Genomic DNA, 21,897 nt, shown 5'->3' with positions numbered 1-21,897 from the left:
GGGACATATACCCACTCGGGCTGGTACAAAGTGACCATCTCTACCTTTCTTTCAGAATAAAGCTATGAAAGCATCATGATATAGGAAGTTCCCGCTATTTGAACAAAGACCCAATTATGTAACCTGTTGCGATATATCTAATAAGCCTTAATTTTGTACCCAATTAGATACAGAACCCTAATGCCTTGAGTGTCTGAGTTGAAGTAATTTCTTTGAAGGTAAGTTAGACATCAATACATATATTGTCCACAAGACCAGATTGTCTCATGTTGGACATATTAGGAGAAGACATATTTCATGGAAATAGACAATAATGCTCAGAAAGGTTGAAGAGAAAGACCTACAAGAAGATAAATGAATGGCAATAATCATGACCATGCCATTGAGAAGCCTGAAGACCCAATACGAAGACAGGACATTCTGAAGAAACATTATCCATTTGGGTGCCGGGTGTCAAAATTGACTTGGTGGCACTTATGTATCTCCTGAATATCCTGTTGTCTAATGGGTATCTGTCTTCAGGCTATGGTCTCTACATTCAGGTTTTAAGACAAAGTATTGACAGAGGATGATACAACAACATGCAAATGGTGTCAAAGCAGAGGCAGCGAATCAGCAGCTGCACTGGCTCAAAGCACCGGAGCCACATTTTATGTTTTGCGAAGTTTGTTGGCAGGTAGGTTTGCCACCCAGCTGGTATGTTACCATAATACGAGATATAGTGAGTCTGGGGTCTTTTTTTCCCCAGAAAAAGGCAACCCTACTGCCAAGGTGATTGTATAAGCCATGCCTGCAATTACAGAAAGATGGGTGCATTGGGCAAGGGACAGGCAACCTTACTGTGCATCATGGCAAGAAGGTGGCATCTGCATGCATTCATCTGTCCATCCCAAAGCTGCATAGATGGGACAAACAACAGTTTTGGTAAGTATCGGACCACACTGCTGAAAATAGGATTCATATCTACATGGGGGGTAGTTGGGTCCTATGTAATCCACCTCTGTTTTAGTTTACGTATTGCAGTAGGGACCATATCTTATAGACCAACGGTGCAGTAATATACACCTGGACCTGTGTCAGAAATCTAATGTGTTATTCAAATCTACTTGACTCATGTTAAATATAGGTGTGTAATGGAGCCCATATGTAAATATCAGAGGAGGTGTAGGGTTTCATGACAGGTTGGCTGTCTACAACATGTGAATCGCCCTCAGGGCACCCTGGAAAATGTAAATGTCATTCCGGGTGGTGGCTGCACATTCTTTGACATATACACATGGCGGCACTAGGAATTCTGGCAGGTTTACGAGGAAATAGTACCTACTTTGAATCACACTTACAGTAGTATCACTCTTTGCTGCTCTGGGAGAATAAAACTACATTGTGGGTAATAAATAAGCAGCAGACCAACTGCCCAACTGCCAGGTGCAGTTTAATGGGACTGGGCACTAGGTAGAGATTTCCTGTAATGGCTTTTATTGATGCCATAATGTCACCAGACTCGATTTCTTGTAAAGCACCACCATAGGGGAATCTCAGTTATCTTGATCTCATTGCTGGAATGTGGATGTCAAAGGACTCAACATTCTAGACAAGGTGCTGAGAGGCCATTTGTTGAATATATCCTATTTTCACTAGTGGGGTTTAGTTTCTCTAGTCTGCTGAGAACGTATCTGTATATTTAATTTCATACATATAAATATGACGTGGGTATTCATTACAGTAGCCCCTTCTAGGCTAATCTCCCATGGATGATACAAAGAATTCCAGAGCCATAGGGGTGTATTAGGTTTACTGTAAAATAAATGTAGTTCAGGGAGGTCCAAGTGGAGGACCATGGCCCAGATGTAGCCTATCTAGGGTCCCCACCCTTTGTGTACAATCTTCTCTTTATTTATATATTTGGATCAGTGGTATAATGCATAACTCCCCTACGTCATGGCCATGATCATGGTCTTCCTTTCTACCAATAAGGGAGTTTAAAGACTTTAAACCATGAGGAAACTTACTTATTTTTCCTCCTGGTGGGCAGGAGATGGGTCTCTCATTCAAGCTAAAGTTACGATACCAAATTATTAGTGGGTTTCAAAGGTCAATATTTAAAGGGATTCTGTCATGATTTTTATGGTATAGTTTTGATTTATAAATTATACTGCAAATAATTCATTCTACAATACAAAATGTCATTCCTGGACCAATAAATGTATCTTTTTAAGTTGTAATATTGGTGTGTAGGTGCATCTCAGGTCATTAAGCCTATTCATGCGCTTTCAAAAAGGGCAAGCACTTTAGGATGGAACTGCTTTCTGGCAGGCTGTTGTTTCTCCTATTCAATGTATTTGAATGTGTCGCAATGGGACCTGGATTTTTACTATTGAGTGCTGTTCTTATATCTACCAGGCAGTTGTTAACTGGTTACCTTCCCATTGTTCTTCTGATGGGCTGCTGGGGGAGTAAGGGAGGAGGGTGAAATCACTCCAACTTGCAGTACTGCAGTAAAGAGCAACTGAAGTTTATTAGAGCACAAGTCACATGACTAGGGGCACCTGGGAATCTGGCAATTTGTCTAGCCCCATGTCAGATTACAAAATTAAATAAAAGGGATTTCAGTGCAGAATTCTGCTGGAGCAGTACTATTAACGGATGCGTTTTGGGAAAAAAAATGTTTCCCATGACAGTATCCCTTTAAATATTAATAACAGGACAGTGTCCTGGTATCCTTATTAGAACCTGAATGGATATATATATATATATAGAATATTCTTTACTAATTCAAAAGGTCTTTCCTGCTGAGCAACATAAATGTGGTCCAACTATAGGTATTTGCACTGCCTATTACTGTAGGTATTGTCTTTATAGCCTTGCTATCTGGTGACCTTGTTGCTGACCAGTTGAACATTGCTGGTGGGATTGGTTTCTGTTCATATGTAAGGCACTAATGTTGGCCTATCACATTGGCATTCCATTTTATACCAAAAGTGTTCAGTTGGGTTGCAATCATGGCTCTGTGTAGCCCACTTCCATCTCATTGTGAATGGACCTCACTTTATACATGGCATTATTGTCAACCACAACATGTGCCAACAGCCAATGAAACGATCTTCTCAAGGTGGGAGAGTATTGAAAGTCTTTGCTTTAGTCTCTATTCAGCATCTTACAGGTTATATCACTATATTGATCTAACTCCCAGAATGGGTTCCTTTCCCAATAATTAGAATTGGATCAGCACCGGGAGCATTACTGCTGAGCAGGTAAAGATCTCATGCAGAGCAAGCGATAGAGCATGTGATTAGGGCAGCCCTATTTGTTGTCTAAGGAATGCCTCCTTGCCAACAAAAGGGTTATTGAAAGCAGTAATCAATCATCACGTGCGATGCCCAGCCAAATATTCCATGTTGTTCCTTAAGGAACACTCTCACCTTGGAACCTCCATTGGGGCTTCTCACCCCCATATTGGCAGGATCTGGAGCCCTGCCTCTCTCTGCCATTGGCTGGAAATACAAAAGACCCAACGTTAGGAAATAAGGACAAAGGAAATAAAAGTGTCTGGAAATATTCACAATGCTCCAGTTGATATTGTTCCACAGTGACCCTCAACTCTGTCACCTTCTCAAGGTGCATCAGAGACATAAACTGTACAGAAAATGGCTAGAATTTGCATCATTCTCCTTAACAAGAGTTAAGAAATTTAAATTATTCCTTTAGCTAAAAATGGGACAAAGTGTCGTCTATGACAGACCACCACAACATCATACTACATAATACAGGTTACTGCTATCAGCCATGCCTCAATGTGAAAAGGACATGTCTTGAGGCCACTAGACCACCTAACCCTTGGTGGTGGGACACTTAGGAGGCCGTTCCTGGAGAACTGTGCTTAATACAGGGGAAAACATATTCAGATATTAAGTTTTGGCATTTCTTTGAGAGTTGTACCTGCTGGGTAGTGCTCGGTATAAAGGAAAATGCTGGTATTGTCCTTCTCTGCATAGACTATGATAAAACCTAGATCATTGTGTAGTCTATGGTGAGGGATTGCTAGAACAAGTCCTACGTTGATGTTTCGTAATGGAAATGTAACATTCGAAGGACTATGGGATTTGATAAGGGAAGTTTGTAGCCGGTCTGCCAGGAGAACAATGACTACTTAGACAATTAATACTTTCAATGATGCTTAGGGATATAAAAATAATTATAAACTCAGCTCATTAAGCCCAATCCTAATAAAAACAAGGGTATGGTGGTCCATGAAACATCATTCCCAGTGCCTTGCATTCTCATTTTTATACCAGGATTTGCTGCCTCTCCTATATTCATAATTGCATCTCCTTGGAACATCTTTTCTCCATAGCCCTCATTATTTATTAGTTCTTAGGTACATGACACTAAGCTAAGAATCCCTGTGGGCGATGGAAGCCTGGTATCCAGTTACTGCAGAACCCGACGGCTCTCGCAGCAGCAAACAGAAGGCAGACAATTAGCGGCAAGTTAAAACAGTAAAACATCCAATTGAGCAGATGGTAACCCAGCGATATACTCACGCTTGTAACTCTGCTGCCACTTTCAGAACATTACAGGGCACCCGCAGCTTGGAGCCGGCACTGCGTGACTGATGTTGATTCTCGCTGTGCCAGTCACTCTTATGTGAGATCTGGGGGAGAGAGAAATAGATTGCGTCACTCCTGCCCTAATTGTTCTTCTTATTGTACCAGCCTCTGACTCTGTGGGCACACATGGAACCCTCGCTGTTTTTAAAAGGAATAGTAACACCAAAAAATGATGTGCCCCCTAGGTATTGCTTTGGGGTTGGCATATCTGCCTGGCACCACTGAGGTCCTGAATGAAGATTCAGCAGGGAGTTTATTCTCCCCATGTCTGTGTTCCGTTCCTTTGGGTTTCCTCCCACATGTTATAAACATCTACAAAGCTTCACTGGCTCCTGATAAAGCTGACCCTAGTGTGTGAATGTGTATCATCTATCTATCATCTATATATTATCTATCTATCTATCTATCTATTATCTATCTATCTATCTCTATCAATCTATTATCTATCTATCTATCTATCATCTATATATTATCTATCTATCTATCTATCTATCTATCTATTATCTATCTATCTATCTATCTATCATCTATATATTATCTATCTATCTATCTATCTATCTATTATCTATCTATCTATCTCTATCAATCTATTATCTATCTATCTATCTATCTATCATCTATCTATCAATCTATTATCTATCTATCTATCTATCATCTATCTATCTATCGATCATCTATCTATCTATCTATCTATTTATCTATCTATCATCTATCTATCTATCTCTATCAATCTATTATCTATCTATCTATCTATCTATCTATCTATCATCTATATATTATCTATCTATCTATCTATATCTATCTATCTATCTATCTATCTATCTATCTATCTATCGATCATCTATCTATCTATCTATCTATCTATCTATCTATCATCTATCTATCTATCTATCTATCTATCTATCTATCTATCTATCTATCTATCTATCTATCTATCTATCTATTATCTATCTATCTATCTCTATCAATCTATTATCTATCTATCTATCTATCTATCTATCTATCTATCTATCTATCTATCATCTATATATTATCTATCTATCTATCTATCTATCTATCTATCATCTATCATCTATCTATCTATCTATCTATCTATCTTCTATATATTATCTATCTATCTATCTATCATCTATCTATCTATCTATCTATCTATCTATCTATCTATTTATCTATCAAAAAACCTTCCCTTGATCCCAGCTCTCCCACTAACTATCGACCGGTCTCCCTTCTTCCATTCGCCTCCAAATTACTAGAAAGGCTTGTTTATAAACGCCTGATCCAGCATCTCACTCACAACTCCCTCCTCGACCCCCTGCAATCTGGCTTCCGCCCATCACACTCAACTGAAACTGCACTCACCAAAGTAACCAATGATCTTCTATTGGCAAAGTCTAAAGGTCATTATTCCATTCTAATCCTTCTAGATCTCTCTGCAGCCTTTGACACAGTTGACCACACACTCCTCCTAGACATTCTATACTCATCTGACATTCGGGACACTGCTCTTTCATGGTTTACATCTTATCTGTCTGACCGTTCCTTTAAAGTTTCCTTCTCTAACTCTACTTCTACTACTTTCCCACTCTCTGTCGGAGTTCCTCAAGGCTCTGTTCTTGGCCCCCTGCTGTCCTCGCTCTATACAACTTCACTAGGAAAACTCATTCAGTCATTTGGACTTCAGTATCACCTTTATGCTGATGACACCCAACTCTACTTGTCTACTCCTGATCTTTCTAACTCTGTCCTTTCCCAAGTCACAGACTGTCTCTCTGCTGTCTCCTCCTGGATGTCACAGCGCCACCTGAAACTGAACCTTTCTAAAACAGAACTCATTATATTTCCTCCAAGATCTTCCCCTGTCCCTCAGATATCACTCACAGTAAACAACACCACCTTTCATTCCACCACACAAGCACACTGCCTAGGAGTCATCTTAGACTCTCATCTGTCTTTTTCACCACACATTCAAACACTTGCAAAATCTTGCCGTATTCAACTGCGCAACATTGCTCGAATACGACCCTATCTCAGTTCAGAATCAACTAAAACACTGATTCAGTCTCTCATCATCTCCCGCCTTGATTACTGCAACTTACTCCTCACAGGTATTCCAACAAGTCACCTTTCACAACTCCAATCTATTCTAAACGCGGCCGCTAGACTCATTCATCTAGCTCGCCGCTCAACATCAGCTGCTCCCATATGTATGTCCCTTCACTGGCTCCCAATCTCTTCTAGAATCAAATTCAAATTACTTACACTCACATTCAAGGCCCTTAATAATGAAACCCCTCCCTATATTTCATCTCTAATCTCCAAATACACTCCTTCACGAAACCTACGCTCTGCTTCTGATCTTCGCCTCACTTCTCCTCTGGTCACTTTTGCCCATTCTCGTCTACAAGACTTCTCTCGGGCTTCTGCTTTTCTCTGGAACTCTCTGCCACAAGATGTCAGACTTTCTCCTTCCTTCCAAACTTTCAAGCGCTCCTTAAAGACCCATCTGTTTAAAGAGGCCTATTCGTTGTACCTTAATTAATCATTGCTGTATCAAAAATGACAAAGTGTTTATATAATCCTAATGTCTCAATTGTACCCTAACCTTTTAGTTTGTAAACTCTAATCTCTAGGTCCTTCTAAACCTTTTGTACTCTGTAATCCTTGTCTGTTATCCACCATTTATTCCCTGTTTGCTATAACTGCAGTAAAGCACTGCGTATCTTGACAGCGCTATATAAATAAATGATGATGATGATGATGATGATCTATCTATCATCTATCTATCTATCTATCTATCTATCTATCATCTATCTATTATCTATCTATCTATCTATATCTATCTATCTATCTATCTATCTATCTATCTATCTATCTATCTATCTATCTATCTATCATCTATCTATTATCTATCTATCTATATCTATCTATCTATCTATCAATCTATCTATCTATCATCTATCTATCTATCTATCTATCTATCTATCTATCTTCTATATATTATCTATCTATCTATCTATCTATCTATTTATCTATCTATCATCTATCTATCTATCTATCTATCTATCTATCATCTATCTATCTATCTATCTATCTATCTATCTATCTATCATCTATCCAGTGACGGACTGGGCCGGTGGGATACAGGAAAAGTCTGGGGGGCCCCACTGGGCCCCAAAAAATTTGGATTATTTGGATAAAATGGAGTGTATGGGAGACAGCCTTCCTGTAATTCAAAGCTTTCGGGTTTCCAGATAACAGATCCCATTCCTCACCTCACTATTGTAAACAACAACTGGCAGCATACATTGATTGTGTGTATTGTGAGCCCATTTGGCTGTTATTAAGGCACAAACAGTGACTGTCATTCCCTCAGCTGGTAATCAGAGTTATCTCCCAGAATCCTTTTAGTTTATAATGGGGGGTCGTGCTCTCGTGAGCCAGTGACAAGAGGCTCTTGTGTGATATCTCTCCTCACTTGACTCTCTCTTTGTAACCCTCGTACCCAAAACTGTCCCTTCCCACATCTCACTCCTCTGCCCAGAGCCCACTATTAATATCCCCAGTGCAGCATCTGTACAATAAAACCTCTCAGCTTTGCCTTTATCTGACATATTTATATCTAATGGGACCTGAGGGGCAGAGGCACCCGACAGCACTCACAGACACAGGCTCCTTTATTATATACCTTATACACAGACACCCCTTATACACAGGCACCCCTTATACACAGGCACCCCTTATACACAGACACACCTTATACACAGACACCCCTTATACACAGACACACCTTATACACAGGCACCCCTTATACACAGGCACACCTTATACACAGGCACCCCTTATACACAGGCACCCCTTATACACAGCACCCCTTATACACAGACACCCCTTATACACAGGCACCCCTTATACACAGACACCCCTTATACATAGACACCCCTTATACACAGCACCCCTTATACACAGACACTCCTTAGGCACATACACCCCTTATACACTTAACCCCTTATACACTGAACCTCTTATACACAGCACCCCTTATACACAGCACCCCTTATACACAGACACTCCTTAGACACAGACACCCCTTATACAAAGCACCCCTTATACACAGCACCCCTTATACACAGCACCCCTTATACACAGCACCCCTTATACACAGCACTCCTTATACACTGAACCCCTTATACACAGCACTCCTTATACATTGAACCCCTTATACACAGACACACACAGGCACATCCTCCTATTATTCCAGGGCACTTATCTCTTTTGTTTCCCTAATAAACAGACATTAGGCACCTATGTACCCCCCCCCATAATACACAGATACCAGAACACCTACTCCTTACCGCCTCCTAAGTCATATACACAAATACACTCCATTACTGATAAAATAGAGACAACAGGGCACCCACCCTATCTCTTCCTAATATCCATATACCCAGTCACCTACCTCTCACCTCCTCATAGTAACAACCTCTCCACTCTCCTAATACACAAGTATCAGTGCACCTACATCTCCTTTCCTCCTAATAAACACTAACACCAAGGCTAGGGTTGCCACCAGGCTGCTATTTTACTGGCCTGGCCGGTAAAAATGATGGCTGATCCCAATGTTATTAATAGGGAATAAAGATAAATATATAGGAAGGCCGGTATTTTTTTCAAGAAAAGGCACAGGTATCAGGGCACCTACAGGATACCTACCTTTTCTCAGTACTCTGGTGTTAGACCATGTCCCCCTATTTCTATTACATCAACATCAGGGCACCTACCTCTCCCCTTCTATAAATACACAGACATTACAGCACCTACCTCTCACTCACACCTGAATAACTTCAATCCTTTCATTCACATGCAGTTTGCAGCAGATTAAAGGGTTGGCCACCAATCCTCTTCCAGAGGAAAGAAATGAAAGATAAAATCTAAGCTAAGTCTTTTTTCAGCCTCAGCTACTGTGTTATCTTTCTGATAAAACACAAGGATGCCTACCTGTACCTACCTCTTGCATGCACTGAAAAGAATCCCCCGTATAACACAGTTACAGTCATTTAGTACAGTAGTGCGTTTAGATGAAACAAAACACAAATCCATTAAGTTTAGCCCTTCTTTCTCAACTCACGTCTGCCCTATATGTCCTTCCAAATAACAAAATCCAAATACACAATGTCAAATGCACATACAAATATAGAGGTTGATAAGAATGAGCACATGCCTTTCATTCCATCATGATATACACAGCACAGCACCTACCCCTTGTCCCTACTACACATATGTAAGGCCACCTACCTCTCCTCTTTTCCTAGTTTCCAGCCAAGGGACATTCAGGCAAATCCTGTGCCTCCCTAGGTGCACCTCCAGACTGTCTCATAGCAGCACTGACTGTCTTATACCATCACTGACTGTCTCATAGCAGCACTGACTGTCTTGTACCAGCACTGACTGTCACATAGCAGCACTGACTGTCTCATAGCAGCAATGAATGTCTCATAGCAGCTCTGACTGTCTCATAGCAGCACTGACTGTCTCATAGCAGCACTGACTGTCTCATAGCAGCACTGACTGTCTTATACCATCACTGACTGTCTCATAGCAGCACTGACTGTCTCATAGCAGCAATGGATGTCTCACAGCAGCACTGACTGTCTTATACCAGCACTGACTGTCACATAGCAGCACTGACTGTCTCATAGCAGCAATGAATGTCTCATAGCAGCTCTGACTGTCTCATAGCAGCACTGACTGTCTCATAGCAGCACTGACTGTCTCATAGCAGCACTGACTGTCTCATAGCAACACTGACTGTCTTATACCATCACTGACTGTCTCATAGCAGCACTGACTGTCTCATAGCAGCAATGGATGTCTCACAGCAGCACTGACTGTCTTATACCAGCCCTGGCTGTCACATAGCAGCACTGACTGTCTCATAGCAGCAATGAATGTCTCATAGCAGCTCTGACTGTCTCATAGCAGCACTGACTGTCTCATAGCAGCACTGACTGTCTCATAGCAGCACTGACTGTCTTATACCATCACTGACTGTCTTATACCATCACTGACTGTCTCATACCAGCACTGACTGTCTCATAGCAGCAATGAATGTCTCACAGCAGCACTGACTGTCTTATACCAGCACTGACTGTCACATAGCAGCACTGACTGTCTCATAGCAGCAATGAATGTCTCATAGCAGCTCTGACTGTCTCATAGCAGCACTGACTGTCTCATAGCAGCACTGACTGTCTTATACCATCACTGACTGTCTCATAGCAGCACTATCTGTCTTATACCATCACTGACTGTCTCATACCAGCACTGACTGTCTCATAGCAGCAATGAATGTCTTATAGCAGCACTGACTGTCTTATACCATCACTGACTGTTTCATAGCAGCACTGACTGTCTCATAGCAGCAATGAATGTCTCATAGCAGCACTGACTGTCTTATACCATCACTGACTGTCTTATACCATCACTGACTGTCTCATAGCAGCACTGACTGTCTCATAGCAGCAATGAATGTACTCACACCTGTGGGAAGGGGGTCACTAGAAAGCCAGTGGCCCAGGCAATTCGGCAGCCCAGTAATAAACATCAATTACTCCCTTGCCATGGACTAGTGGGGCTTTCTCTCCCAGTCCTGAATGCTTAATGTTTGCATGGGTTGGGCTGGATATATTTGTTTTTATCTGCCCACAGGCACCTGTTTGCTTTTTGAAAAACCTGTTTGATCCCTGGTCCTGTTTATATTCTCACCTTATTTTATTTTTTTTTTCCAAACCCAACTTTACCGGCAAGAGATAACCAGCGGGTCACTCAGTACTTAAATAATCATTATATTTGTATCAATATTAATTATTTTCTATGTAACTATTATATTTATTTATTTATGATCATGACCACTAGATGGCGATGTTGTAGCTCTCGTCTATGGGGATCGTCTCAGCTGAGGATTGTCACTCCCATATTCATAACTCCTTCCCAGCAAATAAGGAAGGGTTTAATGGTTATAATTTAGGCAGATTGGGGGTGTGGCCACAATGTTTATGATGTTTGCAGTGAAAGTACTTGGAGATTTGACTGTATAACAGTATAAATGCATATAAGGTGATGGTAGGCCTACCCTTAAGCTTTTACTGTATTCACTGTTCATACCTCCCATTTGTCCCTGTTTAGGCCAGTTCTAATGTAAAGACCCAATCATGGGTGGAGCTTATTAGAAAGGGGCGTGATTTAGTGATGGCCAAAGTGTAACAGGTTATGGGTTGAGTTTATTGTTGTACTTTTGTAGTTTCTCTGGGGCAATGTTGTGCAACTGAAAGTCACCCCCATTTTCCCCCTAAGGGCTCAACAGAATCCATTATGATTTAAGGAAAGCTTCTCGTGTCAGGGAGGTATTTGAATGGAGCAATAGGGATGTAGCGAACGTCGGAAAAAAAGTTCGCGAACATATTCGCGAACTTGCGCAAAAACGCGAGCGGTTCGCGAACGGTTCGCGAACCCCATAGACTTCAATGGGAAGGCGAACTTTAACATCTAGAAAAGACATTTCTGGCCAGAAAAATGATTTTAAAGTTGTTTAAAGGGTGCAACGACCTGGACAGTGGCATGCCAGAGGGGGATCAAGGGCAAAAATGTATCTGAAAAATCTGCCTGTGTGTGCTTGGAAGAGATAGTGTAGGGGGAGAGCTGTTAGTGATTTCAGGGACAGATGATAGTAAGTTTGCTGGCTAGTAATCTGCTTGATACTGCTCTGTATTGGAGGGACAGAAGTCTGCAGGGATTTGAGGGACATTTTAGCTTAGGTAGCTTTGCTGGCTAGTAATCTACTGTTCTCTTTAAACAACTGCCATACGTTGACCTTGTAGGCATTGTTTGCCCAGTTTTTTTGGACGCAGCCACTGAAGCACAGTTGCCAGAAAAAATATGCCATATAAATGCTGAAAATAGTCATTTTTTGCCATAGAGTCAACGTATGGCAAAAAATGACTATTTTCAGCATTTATATGGCATATTTTTTCTGGCCTCTGTGCTTCAGTGGCTGCGGCCAAAAAAACTGGGCAAACAATGCCTACAAGGTCAACGTATACACTACAACAGCGGTGGATACGGATTACGTAAAATATATTATGGCTGCTTGAAAAAAGTCACTCCGGTGTTTTTTCTGGAGACGGTAATATTATGGATATTTAGACAGAATGTGAACAAGGTCACACAGCTAGATGGCGGGTTGAAGAAAACAGTGTGCAAATAATGCCTACAGGGCAAATAATGCCTAAAAGGTCAACTTATACACTACTACAGCGGTAGTAAAATAAAAAAAAGTAAAATAAAAAAAAAATGAATATTAAAAAAAAAAATTAAAGTTGGTGCTGCTGAACTACTAGGAGCAGCAGATTAGCACACCAGTCCCACTCCCCAACACTGCTAGACTAATAGCACTGGGCTCTTATAGTAGTAGTAGTAGTAGTAGTAAAACAACAAAAAAATAAATAAAAGCAGTCCTTACAAGGACTACTGTTATTGCAGCAGTCAGCAGATGAGATCAGAAGCAGGACAGCTGCCCACTGCAGCTACATACAGAGCACTGCAGTAGAAGGTAGATTACTAGCCAGCAAAGCTACCTAAGCTAAAATGTCCCTCAAACCCCTGCAGACTTCTGTCCCTCCAATAACAGAGCAGTATCAAAACGATTACTAGCCAGCAAACTTTCAACTGTCCCTGAAATCACTAACAGGCAGCAGCTCTCTCCCTACACTATCTCTTCAGCACACACAGGCAGAGTGAAAAAACGCTGCAGGGCTTCGGTTTTTATAGGGAAGGGGAGTGGTCCAGGGGAGAGCTTCCTGATTGGCTGCCATGTACCTGCTGGTCTGGGGTGAGAGGGCAAAAAAAAGCGCCAACAATGGCGAACCCAAAATGGCGAACGTCGCGCGACGTTCGCGAACTTCCGGCGAGCGCGAACACCCGATGTTCGCGCGAACAAGTTCGCCGGCGAACAGTTCGCGACATCTCTATGGAGCAATTTAGACTTTACTGCTTCAGGGTAAAATCAAACGCCCCACCCCGAAAGCTGTAAAATTCGAAGCAACTTCCTTTTATACATTTATTATACATTTCCAGCAAATAAAACGGCTCTCGATACAAGTGTTTGCCCTGAGGGTTCCACTCTCTGCACAATCTTGCACGCCAACCGGATACATTTTTTAATTTTGTATTATTTGTGGTTTTTAGGTATTTTGCTTTTTATTCAGCAGCTCTCCAGTTTGTAATCTCAGCAGTCTGGTTGCTAGGGTCCAAATTCCCCTAGCAACCATGCATTGATTTTAATAAGAGCCTGGAATATGAATAGGAGAGGCCTGAATAGAAAGATGAGTAGCAATAACAATACATTTGTAGCCTTACAGAGCATTGTTTGTTTTTTTCAATGGGGTCAATGACCCCCATTTAAAAGCTGGAAAGAATCAGTAGAAGAAGGCAAATCATTTTAAAATTATAAAAAATAAATAATGAAGACCAACTGAAAAGTTTATTAGAATTGGCCATTTTATAACATAATAAAAGTTAACCTCAAAGATAAACTACCCCTCGTTTGTGCCACTAAACAGAACAGTTTACAAAAGTACAGATATTATTGGTGGAATTTATTTTATATACATTTTAATGAGATGCAATTAAAGGGGACATGATGCCAATGTAACTTAGGTTTTTAGCAGGACCAGGAGACTCAGTGGAGGGAAACAATAATCAGGGGGTTTTAATGCTAGAAGGAAAACAGAATTGAAAGGATGCCACTTTTTGTTGGACTACAGTTCCCAGCATGCCCTGAAGGCCTTTAGCTGTTGCTGGGTGTTTGGAGTTGTAATTCAACAACTAAAGGGCCACAGCCTGGGCAATGCAGAAATGAAGTCAGTACTGCAACCATAGTGTCCTACTGCTTCCTACTATACCTATAGTTCTTCACTCTTACTAACTACAACAACTGCAATGCTAGGGATCCCCTAGGGGAGACAGTTCTGTGCTTAGGGTCCTGATTAGCCCTTCAAGTGGGAATCTCTACAGTTAGCAAAACTGTAATGATAAACTCACCTTGCCATGCCCTGTAAAAAACTCTGTGTAGGCCCTTTAGAGTGCAAGCTCTTGAGACACACTTACACAGAGACTCTCTAGAATCCTTTCCTAACAATGCAAGGGTTATTAACCATTGGGCAACAGGAGCTGGTCCTTATCTGTTTTCAGATTCAAGGCCCGTTTGTCAGATCTGGCACCATATCCCCCACGGAAGGAGAGAAAAATGACCATGACGAGCAGAACTAACAGAGAGACCATTCTGTTCTGTGTCCCTGAGCTAACGCTGATATGAAATCAATAGCCCGGGCTGCTATGTGGGAACAGGCTGATAAGGTTTCGCTCCTATCTGCCCATTTCAATCATCTCAGCTGTTGCTTTGCCCTCATTCCAAAGGGAAAGTATCTGGATTGTTAAATAGAAACCCCAGTGGGGGGTTGGATACGATACTCTGCCTTTAAGGGCAACTTTATCTTACTTGTTTGAATTTATTTAATATTACTATATAGTACACAAGAGCCATGAATATCCTGTAAATGATATCCTTATAAACGGTGACTAGTGATGTCATCAGTTATAAAAACGGTGAGTAGTGATGTCATTTTTTGTCACATGACTCACTAAAACGTATGTATTATAATAAATTAAGTACCCCTTGTTGGAAAATATAAGTATATTAGAAATAACCTCAGAGTTCCATGACCTGTATAAAAGAACTCTTGGGTAACTTATAATATCCTTATATTTTACAATAGGGGGTACTTTATTCACAATATAATACACAAAAGCCATTAATATCTTGTAAATTATATTCTTAAAATGGTGAGTACTGATGTCATCACTTATAAACGGTGAGTTCTGATGTCATTTCTGTCACATGACTCACTGAAACTTGTGTATTATAATAAATAAAGTACCCCCTGTTGCAAAATATGAGGATATTTAAGTTACTTAGGAGTTCCATGACCCGTATAAAATCACTCGGCCTTGTGTTTTTATATGGTCATGAAACTCCTCGGTAACTTATAATATCCTTATAATTAACAAGAGGAGGTACTTTATTCACAATATAAATGAATGGATGAACAGATCCCTTTTGCTCCCCCGCCCAGGTGTTATTAATTTGGTTTCCAATTTCCTTGCAGAAACTGCCATTGTTTCTCCGGATGTCTGGATACAAGTTTCCTTTTCGACTGACTCAAGGGTGCACTAGCAGATTGTAAAGAATTCCTACCTGGTGTTTAGAGTTAGCAATAATAATAATAAAGTTAACAATAAAAGTGGTGCTATTAAGCCCACCCTTCAGTATTCTCCATACAATAGGAAGCAGTAGAGAGTCGCACATACATTGCATTTAAAAGGCCCATTTATTGTGGCCACAGACTGTCCAAGCAGACTACTGATTGATATCCCGTCAGGTATCTAGGGGGCACCTGCACCACCACCTATCCACAGTCTTTTGTGTTGGGAAATCAGTCAACAAATATTCCATCCAATAGTAAACCATAATGATTGACCACTTGTAAAGGAAGCCTAGAGCAAAACTGAAAGTAGAGGTCCAGCAACATATGTCCATGATCATGCTTTCAGCTGGAACTATGGCACATGGTCAATCCTAGGGAGTGGGAAGAGGACCATCTTGAATCAAAAGAGATGGTCTCCTAGGGGAGAGGTTTTCAGACTCTTTTTTTGTTCAAGCACCCCGACATTTGGTTATATTATGGTAGCCAAGATATTAATGACAGGAAAAGGATTATCCTAATTCTAATTAGCCTTCAAGCTTGACTTCCAGGAATAAATATATATATATAAGAGCAAAATGGCATTTTCCCAAATGGCCTTCAAGCTGGGAGTCCAGAAGTATCAGTGGAGTAAACAATATTTTCCTCAAATGGCAACCCAACTGGCCCTCAAGCTGGGCCTCTATCACCACTGCTTCAGCTTCACCTAGAGAGGTCAACAGTTTGGGAGCCACTGCCCTAAACTTAAGAATAGAGTGAATCGAATTACAGCATTCCCAAATATTATGGAAAATATGCTATACCACCATTTAAAGAGATTTTGTCACGGGTTAAAAATGTTTTTAAAAAAAAAGAAAAAAACACATCAGTTAATAGTGCTGCTCCACCAGAATTCTGCACTGAATCCGTTTTTCAAAAGAGCAAACAAATTTTTTTCTGTATCTAATTTTGAAATCTGACATAGGGCTAGTGGTAGATATCAGAATATCACCCAATAGTAAAAATCCAAGTCCCACTCCTTCAGTTACATTGAGTAGGAGGAACAGTAGTCTGCCAGAAAGCAAATCCATGGTGCAGCACTGGCTCTTTCTGAAATCACATGATCAGGCAAAATGACATGCGATGGTGCCTACACACCAATATTAAAAATAATAAAATATAGTTGCTGGTTCAGGAATACAATTTTATATGGTACAGTTTATTATTTGCATTGTAAACCGTGTATTTTAGACATATAAACTACACCATAAAAATCATGACAGAATCCCTTTAAATTTGACTCATATTCCAGTCTACAAAGCTGTATTGTTGTTTTGTAAAGCAGCCAAACCTTACAACTACTGTATCTATTGCATCATTTTCTGCATTGTCAGCCTGTTCCCTGTTTTAGCACAACGTGACCTTTTGCATTTCCTTAAACATCTTGGAAATAAAGTGTGAGCCATTACCTGGTTAAATACATTGATGTGTTTGAAAGATCTTGAAAAAAGCCATTTCTAAAAATATAAAGTATGTTCCCTTGCACAGAGCAGTTGGAAGCATCTAGGGCCATTAAAGGCTGACAAAGTCTGTTAATGCATTAAAAGAATTCTGTGATCCCATAATTGCTATATGTAAACATTTTTCATTCTCTAAGCACTTTTAAATAGCTCCCACGGTGACAGAATACTTTGTTATACAGATAGCTAGAATCTCAGCTGCCATAAAGCAGGGCAGAACTGCTGCTTATAATGGGGATCAGATAGGATCTGTGCAGTCACTCGGACAGAATGCTCTGTTATACACATAGCTAGAATCTCAGCTGCCATAAAGCAGGGCAGGACTGCTGCTTACAATGGGGATCAGATAGGATCTGTGCAGCCACTGGGACAGAATGTTCTGTTATACAGATAGCTAGAATCTCAGCTGCCATAAAGCAGGACAGGACTGCTGCTTACAATGGGGATCAGATAGGATCTGTGCAGCCACTGGGACAGAATGTTCTGTTATACAGATAGCTAGAATCTCAGCTGCCATAAAGCAGGGCAGGACTGCTGCTTACAATGGGGATCAGATAGGATCTGTGCAGTCACTGGGACAGAATGCTGTGTTTGGATGGAGGTGTCTCCAGACTAATTCCATTGAAGGGCCATATACATATGCAAGTAGTATAGGTGTTCTGATATCCAAAATTTGAAAGAACAGTCATCAGATGCAAACAACTGAATGAGCCCCACTTTCCCTGCACCATCTGACCTTCATTTCACCATGTTCAACTACTGACTCCATCTTTCCTTACTGTTAGTTGCCCTACTGCTGCCATCTTGCTCTACAATCCTCCACTCATACAACCTTCCTCTGCTTCTTTAAAGCTCACATCAGTGACCTCTATAGAGACCACCTTCAAGACAACTCTAGTTTCTGTTACTTGTCTGGAAAAGTTGAATCACCTCTCAACATTTGATATAAGCCATACAGAACTCCTGGAAATAGCAATTTAATCTCTCTGTCCAGAGGCTGGAAAGTTGGAATTGATATTTATAAAGGTTAGAAAGTGCTTAAGATTTCGTCATGATATTTTCTTCTACAGATACATTGTCTGGTCTGTCTCTCCTGGTGCTATGTGAGGACACATCAAAAGATCAGGTAATCTTATACATCTACTACATACTTTACTCATTTAGCTAACAAAATGTTTAACATTACGCCTTGATAAAGCTATCACTGCGAAACGCGCGTCGGCGTTTTGGATTCCTTTTTAACTTAAAATTTTAGAACAATTTCAGTCTTTGGGTTAACGGAATAGAAGGGGTGGGAAGGAAATCTACTTCTACCAGTGCTCGGGTATCTCTCTCTTCTCTGCTACTAAAGCTCACAAGAGCCCGCGGATTTGTGGTTTTTTAGGGTTACTTAGGTTCTCTTCAGAATAGGATTTAGATTAACAAACGAGACCACAGTCCCGGATACTCTGCCTCCTTATCTTTGTGGTGTCCCAGGGATAGAAAACAATTCAGGTAGCAGTTTTGGGACAACTCCACCTCCTTCAATTTTCCATTTCTGGCTTAAAACCTTTTAACCTGAGCATTCTGTGTGTTTTTAACAATTATTTATCCCATTAATTGTGGTCCTCCTTATATCAACTACTCTATTTATTATCTATTTATTATTAATTACTTGGCACTGTCTAGCACTTTATAATCAATTAATTTGGAAGCAATTATGAATTTATGGTAATTGCCATCTTATAGTAATTTAATCAGCACTTAAAGCACTTTAGTATCTTTATTCTAATTAATTCCCTGGTCGGATTGATTGTGGGTGAAAACACAAGGTACCTGATAATACACTGTATCATAAGGCTATTAATTTGTGCGAAGTATTAATTCTATCAAGTATTTATTAACTTTTAAGTTAAAGTATAATCAATAGAATAAATTTTTATTGCACTTGCACTTTAATGTAATCTTATTTTGTTAAAATCAAGCACATTATTATTTTTATTGGTTAGTGATTGCCTTTGGCAACCACAAAATACTTAATAGGTAGTTTAACATTTGAGGAACTGCTGTACGAGTGGGAGGCAATTGGGGTTCTTTTTCTCTTTTTTATAGAATTAATTGAAATCACTGACTTAGGTCAGACCTCTGCCTCCGCCGTGGGTTTAAATTAAGTTTGAAAGGATCACCTTGTTTTTGAAAATGTTTAATCTATCAGAATGGTATCCCATCCCAATCTAGGACCTGAGTGCCCAAAACCTTTTGGACTACTTCTTACACCATTCAGGTTGGCTGACAAGCAGGACCATCTTGCACCATTTGCTGGTTTTGGCAATAGCAACCTAAATAGATACATTAGTTGATTAACTAGCCAATCATTTTGCTGAAAGGCAGGAACTTTAATGTGTGGTATTCTGTCCTCTCAATGGAGAAGAATAAAGGCACTGATAGGGCAGTTGAAACGACTTCTGCCTATGGGCATTCTCTCCCCAACAAAGAAGATGAAAACCTTCAGATTATCTAGTTTAGAGAAGGTCAGTTTCCTTGGATAAAGTACCATGATGTTTTTCTTCTTTACAAATTTGCATTGCAAAAGTCTGTTTAGTAAACACGAGACACTTATTATGCATTTTAAACCTACTTTTAGGCTGCTGAACTGGTTTGTCTGCCTTAGAAGTTGAACAATGGACAAAACTCATCTAAACCATCCAGGTGAGATCGTCCTCTTCATCATATTCACTATGTCATGATCAGGGAAAGCTCAATTACAAGGTGGCAGTCAGAAGATGCACACACAAATCAGGTAAAGGAGATTGAAAAAAAAAAAACCAGGAAACAAGATGGAGAGCATCACCAAAAGTCAAGGGCAGAAAAAAGAATTAGAGAAAAGAATTGTGGGAAAGGAAGACAGAAAGGTCTATGATATGGACAGAATATGAGCTGTGGAAAAGGAGACAGGATGTTTATGAGATATAGGAGAGAATTATGAGGGTGAGGAACACATAGTTGTGGTGTATTGCCAGATATGAAATGTATGGAATATTATAATGAAATGACGTCTATGAAGGTGAGGATGGACCAAAATAAGCTTTTTGAGGCTGTATGTCATAACAGCAAGTGTTTGTCCAGGTCTAGAAGCATCTGGCACGCAATAGGAAGTTTCATTTTAGTAATCGCACAATAATACAATAAAAACAAACTTTTCATTGGTTGCAGTGGGTAACTAGAGTTAAGTGTTGACTCCTGTCTCTGTTCCTTAGAGCTAAGTCCAAATAACATAAGATAAGAACAATAAAAGCAGATGGCAGAGGAACTGAGCTGGGTATCCCTGTGCCACTGATTGAATGTCTGCAACAAATTTCCTGACGACGCACTGGCCTAGATCAAATACCATCATTTATCAATTACACAGGAATCACGAGGATAAGCACCATCTCCCACACTTGTGCATTCCACTGAATTTAGCAGGCAGCTTGCCCAGAAATCCCTTAACTCTACAACTGCCACAGTAAGGGAAAGACTTCTCCTGGGATTTGTACTATATCAATTATAGAAAATATATATCAGTACTATATCAATTATAGAGGTGGAGCTGCTACATTCCGCTCTTGTCCCTTTTATATATTATTCAGAGGAGGCTTCAAGGCAAAACTGGAACAATAAGAACATGACATGTAGTCTAAAATGATGTGCTGAACTGATGTGATGACCCAGTCTAGAAGGGAGGGTAGACTCCCATCGTGTATACTTAAATGTAAATTATGTCTCAACTCTCATACACTAATAATGGACTGAAAGTGTCACAAGGCTCCCTCATGCTCTTGGGTGTAAATAATGTTAACCACGAGCCCTGCTAACTATTAAGACATTATTCCACAACACAATGACAAACCCATCTGAAGTTCCAGTTCAGAAAGAATTAGGGGCCCATTCACTAAGTTCAAGTGAAGGAATAGAATAAAAAATACTCCGAAGTCAATTTTAGCCTATGGGGAAGGTCCCCATAGGCTTTTCAAGTTTTTTCTGATCGAAGGATAATCCTTCGATCGATGGATTAAAATCCTTCAAATCGTTTGATCGAACGATTATTCCGTTGATCGTTCGATTGAACAAATTGCGCAAAATCCTTCAACTTCGATATTCGAAGTCGAAGGATTTTAATTCGCCAGTCAAATATCGACATCTGCCCCTTAATGTTCAAATGAGTGTGTTAGTCCCCAGGAGTGTTTAACTCACAGGAAGGAGTGGTTAAAAGTCCACAACGATTGGCCCTTAGATGATGTTGTCTGAAGCAAATCAAAACCCACAACTGGAACACCAGGATAGGAAGTCAAATTTGGATTGCCTGAAACAACAAAAAAAAACAAGGACATTGTTATTGTTGATAGGGATAGAAATGAAATATGATAGTGTTGGCTTGTATCTGCATGTGGTTGTAGTAGTAGGCAGAGAGAATCTCATTTAGATGGAAATATAAACTCATTTAGAGTGCTGTCCAAA

The 21,897-nt window shown here is 40.3% G+C and overlaps 1 protein-coding gene across 9 annotated transcripts in view; it reads right to left on the bottom strand.

Moving 5' to 3' along the window:
- The window catches only part of dapk2.L (death-associated protein kinase 2 L homeolog), a 78,616-nt gene that overhangs the window by 22,216 nt on the left and 34,503 nt on the right, over window positions 1-21,897 (bottom strand). For 4 of the 9 annotated variants that reach the window (XM_041572124.1, XM_018229151.2, XM_018229152.2 and 1 more), the window contains 3 exons: window positions 21,634-21,742; window positions 4,542-4,651; window positions 3,420-3,491 (listed from right to left, as the gene is read on the bottom strand). In XM_041572124.1, coding sequence (XP_041428058.1) covers window positions 3,420-3,488 — 69 coding nt within the window. In that variant the 5' untranslated portion in view covers window positions 3,489-3,491; window positions 4,542-4,651; window positions 21,634-21,742. 9 annotated transcript variants of the gene reach the window in all.

The sequence above is a fragment of the Xenopus laevis genome, chromosome 8L, assembly GCF_017654675.1.
Source record: "Xenopus laevis strain J_2021 chromosome 8L, Xenopus_laevis_v10.1, whole genome shotgun sequence".
Lineage (NCBI taxonomy): Eukaryota > Metazoa > Chordata > Amphibia > Anura > Pipidae > Xenopus > Xenopus laevis.
Note: the sequence above shows the minus strand (reverse complement) of the source record. Positions and strands in the feature narration are given on the sequence as shown.